Below are 6,843 nucleotides of genomic sequence, written 5' to 3'. Positions count from 1 at the left end.
CCCCCGTCCCTTGAGCCAGGGCATCTGGGCTCCGCCAGGCCCTGCCGGCTCAGGTCCTGAGTTAGAAAACATCGGGGCCCATCGCTGCTGGCCTTGTCCAGCATCTGCTCAGTTTCTCTTCTCAAAACGGTGGGTCCTCCTCTGCCTGCTTTGCCTTTGGCCCCTGGGTCCTGGAGGGGACTGGCCCTTTCTGTGTGTCCGCAGGTGGACACAGCCAGCGAGGTGGAGGAGCTGGAGGCAGACAGCGTCTCCCTGCCGCCAGCAGCCCCGGAGGGCAGCCGGGGAGGAGCCAGGATCCAGGTCTTCCTCGCTCGCTACAGGTGGGCCCTCACCCCTGCTCCCCATTTCCCCAGCACTTGGGCTGTAAGGGAGGGGGGGCCGGTGAAGAGCGAGGCCTCTGGAGACAGCGGGGGTGGGGCAGGGACCCCAGCGGGACATGTCCTCTTAGCCTCGTTGGGCGCAGTGGGTGCTCCACATGGTTAAAAGGGGACACCCAAGTCTCCGTAGAGGCCGAGTGCACTGGGGGAGAGGACACAGGACACGGAGACAGAACGTCAGTCGCTGTCCTCCGCCTCCTCCTCTGCACCTCCCCCAACAGCTACAACCCCTTCGAGGGCCCCAATGAGAACCCAGAGGCAGAGCTTCCGCTTACCGCTGGCGAGTACATCTACATCTATGGCAACGTGGACGAGGATGGCTTCTTTGAAGGTAGGAAGGTAGTGGGGTCCTTCTGTCCACTCGCCTGCTTTTAAGCTCCTCTTCCCGAAGACCTCCACCCATCTGTATCCTCTCAGCCCACTGTAACTTCTCAGGCTCAGCTGAAAGGCATCCAGAGACCCGGCAGCCTGCGGGGAAAGGGAAGGAAGGGAAAGGAAGGGCCGTGGGAGCAGCTGGTCTGACTCCAGACCTGCCCAGAGCAAGACAGGGCCTACGACGGTCCAGGTGGCGGACAGAATGCCACAGGGAATTTCGGCTAAGTTCACTCTTGTGCTGGCAGACAGGGCATGGCAGTGCTTAGCACTAGTGACCTCGAGGTCAGGCATGTGGCGTAGATCTGATGCTGGACCCCGATCAGCGTGGGGAGGAGGAATCAGGGTCCAGAGCCCAGGAAAGGGTGTTGACAAGTGGTTAGCAGTTGTCAGGGCCCAGGCAGGGCGTGAGCTTCAGGGCAGTTCTACAGTGCCCGTGGGATGGGGCAACCGCGGCAGATGCCCCGTTACTGAGACTGGGCAGCAGGGCTAGGCCTGAGGAAGAAATGGCCTGGGAGACTCCGCACGGTGGCCCTGGCCAGGCACCAGGCTGCATCCTTCCCGCAGTAGGGAGGACGGCACTGTACGGAGACTGGGATGCGGGCTGGACAGGGCAGGGTGAGAGCTGCAGCCGTGTGTGGGGATTGAGGAAAGCGGTTAGGTCTGGGCCTGTAACACGCAAAGCTTTCAGAGCCTGCTCAGCCTCTCCTCCTTGGGCCCCACGCCTGCTGTTTGAGTAGGTGCTGGGAATGATGGTAAACAGCTAAATTCTCTATAGGGATGGATAATGGAGAGCAGGATTAAATACCCCCCGGGAAAACGCCTTTTTTAATTAAAAAAATAAAAAAATAAAAACACCAACACCTTTTTTTGGAGGGGGGCAGCTCAAACATAAATATTAACTGATTACTAGAATTTGAACTATGCAATTTGGGCTAGATTGAAAGGCCTGTAGACAGCTGGGTGTAGGATGCCCTGTTCCTCCTCATACTTCAGCTAAGTGACTGCTTCATCTGTGTCTGGTCCCACCTGGGCTGCTCTCAGTGGCTCAAGCTTCAGGAGCACAAGACTGACTCTGGCCCAGGCTCCAGCACGACCCTTTCAGGGCTGTGGATCTGCTTAGTCTGATGGTTCCTACCATTAACCTCACACCCCATAGTGTTAGTGCTTATATTAATTTCCTAGGGCTTCTGTAACAAATTTCCACCAACTGGGTGGCTTAAAACAACAGAAATGTGTTCTCTCACAGTTCTGGAGGCCAGAAGTGTGAAATCAAGTTGTTGGCAGGGCCACACTCCCCCCTGGAGGCTCTAGGGGAGAGTCTGTTCCTTGTCTCTTTCAGTTTCTGGTGGGTCCAGGTGTTCCTTGCTTGTGGCCACATCGCTCCAGTCTCTGCATCTGTGGTCACATTTCCTCCTCTTCTCTCAGTGTCTCTCCCTACGTGTCTCTTATAAGGACCCTTGTCATTGGATTTAGGACCCACCCAGATAGTCCGGGATGATCTCATCTCAAGCTCCTTAACTTAATTGCATTTGCAAAGACACTTTTCCCAAATATGGTCATATTCATAGGATCCAGGGTTTAGGATGTGGACATATTTTGGGGAGGCCACCTTTCAACCCACTACAGTGCTCACGTTTTCTAATTTATTGAAAGTCCCTTTTGTTTTTTCTTCAAGTTTCCTTACTTTTTCTTTTTCCCTCCTAGCATAAGTAGAGAGAGAGGGTGTTGGGGAACTTACGCGCCTTCCTGCAGCTCAGGCCCGCCTACACCCCCCCAAACCCTGGCCCTTGTTCCTCCTTTCTCCCAATAAGGCGCACCAGCCGCCAGCTCATCTGTTCCCCAGGAATCTTTCTCCTTTTCCCAAATTAGCTGTGACGTGACAGACCGTGTGTCCAATTGCTTGTTTTTCTGACGTCCCACAAACAAAAAACAAACGCTTTATAATACTCTATTGCCAAGTGTTCAGGGCAACTGGCACAGGGTAACAGAGCTTACCTTCCATCTCTGTCTGAACTGACTGCGAGTCATACTCCTGGACCCAGGCCTGCTGTGGGTCTCAACCCCTTCTAGAACCCACAGGGGATTCTTTTCTCTGGCAGGTATGTCTTTTGTGTCTAAAGATTCCTTCCCTTTCTCTGACCAGATGGGCGTCCCTCTCTCTTTGAGGATGTCTGTTTTCCACACAGGGAAGTTGAGGGGCACCCCCTCCCTCACTCCTCAGGCCTGTGTAAAATGACAGTTTTCAAACATATGGAAAAATTAAACAGTACAATGAATACCTATGTACCCACCACCTAGATTCAACAGTTGTTAACATTTTGCCATAATTGCCTTCTTTGTATGTAGGTTAAAAAGATGATTGAAAAGCAAGCTGTAGACAGATGGCGTTTTACCCAGACACACTTCAACATGCATCTCCTTCTAAGGACATCCTTCTGCATCCTTGCAGCATCACCTGGGAGCTCGTTAGAAATGCAAAATCTCAGCCCCACCCAGACCCAGCTGAGTTAGAATCTGTATTTTTAACAAATCTCCAGGTGATTCATATGCACATTAAAATGTAAGATGACTGTCCTGTATAACTACAATACTGTTATCACACCAATGAGAATTAACAGTAACTCCCTAATCCAGCTCTTGACTGCTCCTGTCTTTTAAAAAGCGGTGATAGGTAAACGTTGATCTGCATCAGATGCTTAAGATCACCCACTAACCATTGCTAAAATGCATTTATTGGACTTTATTGCTTTTTCTCTACCTCCTCTCTGTCTTCCCCTCCCCTGCCCTTCCGCCACCAGGGGAGCTCATGGATGGCCGAAGGGGCCTGGTCCCTTCCAATTTTGTAGAGCGTGTGTCCGACGACGACCTCCTGACCTCCCTGCCTCCAGAGCTGGCTGATCTGTCCCACAGTTCAGGCCCTGAACTCAGTTTCCTGAGTGGCGGCGCGGGCGGCAGCAGTAGCGGAGGCCAGAGCAGCGGGGGACGCAGCCAGCCCAGAGCAGAGGAAGAGGCTGCAGGGGACGAGCTCAGGCTGAGCCCCTCGCCCGAGGGCCTGGGTGAGCCCCCTGCCGCGCCTCACCCCCGCTGTCTGGCTGTCCTCAAGCAGCTGGCCCACGGCGTGGTGCTGGCCTGGGAGCCGCCTCCTGAATGCGTGGAGCTGCGTGGCTACCACGTCTGTGTGAATGGGGAGCTGCGGCAGGCCCTGGGGCCCGGGGCGCCCCCCACGGCTGTGCTTGAGAATCTGGACCTGCAGACTGGGCCCCTCCGTGTCTCTGTTCAGGCCCTGACCAGCTGGGGCGGCTCTGACCCTCTGCGCTGTTGCTTGGTGCTAGGGGCCGGGGCTGGGGTGGCACCTAGTCAGCTGCGGGTCCATCGACTGACAGCCACGTCCGCTGAGATCACCTGGGCGCCCGGCAATAGCAACTTGGCCCATGCCATCTACCTCAATGGGGAAGAGTGCCCCTCTGCCTGCCCTAGCACCTACTGGGCCACCTTCTGCCACCTGCGGCCTGGTACACTCTATCAGGCCAGAGTGGAGGCTCAGCTCCCACCTCGAGGGTCCTGGGAACCAGGCTTGGAGAGGCCAGAGCAACGGGCTGCCACCCTGCAGTTCACCACACTCCCAGCAGGTAGGTGGGCTTGGGCACCTGGTGTCTTTAACACCTGGGAGGTCAGGCCACGGATGGGGGCCGAAGGGGAGACTGTTGCTACTTGAGTTTTTAGAGAAATGGCAAAGTGGGCTGTTATGTCTGGCAGTGAGTGTGCTGCATTATTGGGTCTTGTGCCCCCCTCCCCCTAGGCCCACCTGATGCCCCCCTGGATGTGCAGATTGAGCCAGGGCCCACCCCTGGAATCTTGATCATCAGCTGGCTCCCGGTAACAATTGATGCTGCTGGCACCTCCAACGGCGTCCGGGTCACAGGCTATGCCATTTATGCTGATGGGCAGAAGGTATGGCCTGGGGACTGCCCACCTGTACCCTGGGATCGAGATGTGGGTCTCTCCTCGCCATGCTCAGAGGCCTAGTCTCCCCAACCTGGCACAGAGGCTGCCTGGCCCTGGCATTTGGGCACTAAGTAGCAGATTGGTTAAGAGCGTGGGCTCTGGTAGCAGGTGACTGGGATTCCACCAGGGAAACCACGTGGCCAGGAGGCTTAGATGAGACGTGGCACGCCAAGGGCGCCGTGCCTGGCGTGATGCTAGTCACGGTGGTGGTCGCGGAGATCTCACACCTGGCCACCTCAGCCTCCCTTTCCTGTGCTCCTTCCACCCTGCAGATCATGGAGGTGGCCTCCCCCACGGCAGGCAGTGTGCTGGTGGAGTTGTCGCAATTGCAGCTGCTGCAGGCGTGCCGCGCAGTGGCCGTGCGCACCATGTCGCCCCACGGCGAGTCGGCCGACTCCATCCCGGCTCCCGTTGCCCCCGCCCTGGCTGAGGCCTCCTCGCCAGCCAGGGTCTCCTGCTCCTCCCCACGACTGGGCTCGGAGGCCAGACCGCCCCTTGCTCCAGCCTCCCCGGGGCCTGGAGACCCCAGCTCTCCCCTCCGGTGCCCCAGCCCCCGTGGAACTCGAGAGCCCCCCGGGGGCTCCCCAGCAAGCTGTCCCGGAGAGACACCAAGAGGCTCCTCAGAGGACCCCCCCGTGCCTGGCTCTCAGGTACCCTGCCGGGGAGAAGGGGAGCAGGTAGAGACTGGGAGGAGGGTCTGGCGCTTGGGCCTGTCCTCAGTGCCTGCCATTCCAGGAGGAGGCTGGGGCAGCTGTGCTGGGTGCCCCAGGGGGCAGGAAGGCCGGTGAGCCAACCTTGGGAGAGCGAGTTCCTGGCCCTGCAGCTTCCTCCCTGGCCGAGGAGAAGGCTGAGTGGACCGCGGGAGAGGCCCGCCCGGCGCCTGGCTCCACCCAGAGAGTGCTGGCCCAGAGGCTGCCCTGTGCTGAGGCCTGCCGCGCAGGAGACACGGGGCCTGGGCTGAGGCACAGGGCTGAGGTACGGGGTTGGGGGCACTGGGCCACCTCAAGGAGTCGAGGCCCCCCTTCCCTGCCCTCTGCCAGCCGGCTCCGCTGCCCTCTCTGCTTGTTCTCGGCTCTGCTCGGCTCTGGTCCGTGCCGTGTGTCTGGCCGCTCTTTGTCACTTTATCTTCAGACTCTTTGCATTTTGGCTGCCACCCTCCTTCCCCACCCCCTGCTCTGCGCACCCCGCGTCTGGGGCGTGGCCCTGCCTCCCGCTGCCAAGGGGCCCCTTTCATTCCGGCTGAGGCTGGCCCTGCCAGCGCGCCCTCCCTCACCTCCCTGTCCTCCTCCTTCGTCTGGCCTCTGGCAGAGGGAGGACACGGCCGAGCTTGGGGTCCGTCTGGGGAGCGCCCTTGTGGACCACGGCCGCAGCTCAGATCTGTCAGACATCCAAGAGGAGGAGGAGGCAGAGGCAGAGGAGCTGGGTGTCAGGACTTGCTCCTTCCAGAAGCAGGGTGCTGGCAACAGCCTCAGGGACAATGGGGCCAAGGTAACGGGGTGAGGAGGGACTGGTGGGCCCTAGGCTCCGGGTTCTGGGGGCCTCTGCCCCACGTGTCAGCAGCGGCTCCAATGCCACCGAGTGCCAGCAACGTTCTAGGTGTGTGGCCTGGGCCCTGTCCTGAGCAGCAGATAGGAAGTGGCTCAGGCTTGGCTTCTGCCCTCCTGGAAAGAAAGGGCAGAATGAGGCGCTCTCTTCTGTAACTTCTCCCCACCAAACCCACCAGACGCAAGCGCCCGGGCCATCTGAGAGCTCGCTCCGTGCTGGGAGCTTCCAAGGAGGGGGCGGGAGGCCTCCCTGCTGTTACAGGCATGGCCTGTTCCCTGACGCTTCTGCCCCTCGGGATCCCAGCATCTGGGCAGCCCGTTCTTGGGTGTGCTCCCTAATTCTTCCTCTGGCTCTGCCCCGGACATGCTGCGTGGCTTTGGGCCAGCCTCTCTCTCTGGTCTTTCCTCTTGGAGGAAGCTGAGAGAGGGCTGTGGGTTACCTGAAAGCCCCGCCCTCATCTGAGGGCAAAGGTCACAGCTCTGTCCTTTTCCCACGGACCTCTCTCCCCTGCCGCCCGCCCCCCCCTCCCCACCCTCCACCC

The 6,843-nt window shown here is 58.9% G+C and overlaps 1 protein-coding gene across 1 annotated transcript in view; it reads left to right on the top strand.

Annotated features, from left to right (window-relative positions):
- The window catches only part of TSPOAP1 (TSPO associated protein 1), a 25,439-nt gene that overhangs the window by 11,312 nt on the left and 7,284 nt on the right, over positions 1-6,843 (top strand). The window contains exons 15-21 of the mRNA XM_007449089.1: positions 205-320; positions 599-708; positions 3,551-4,381; positions 4,552-4,703; positions 5,030-5,407; positions 5,493-5,732; positions 6,066-6,245. Coding sequence (XP_007449151.1) covers positions 205-320; positions 599-708; positions 3,551-4,381; positions 4,552-4,703; positions 5,030-5,407; positions 5,493-5,732; positions 6,066-6,245 — 2,007 coding nt within the window. The remainder of the gene's footprint in view (positions 1-204; positions 321-598; positions 709-3,550; positions 4,382-4,551; positions 4,704-5,029; positions 5,408-5,492; positions 5,733-6,065; positions 6,246-6,843) is intronic.

Source organism: Lipotes vexillifer, unplaced genomic scaffold, assembly GCF_000442215.2.
Source record: "Lipotes vexillifer unplaced genomic scaffold, Lipotes_vexillifer_v1.1 scaffold433, whole genome shotgun sequence".
Taxonomy (NCBI): Eukaryota; Metazoa; Chordata; class Mammalia; order Artiodactyla; family Lipotidae; genus Lipotes; species Lipotes vexillifer.
This window is presented reverse-complemented; position numbering and strand designations above follow the sequence as displayed.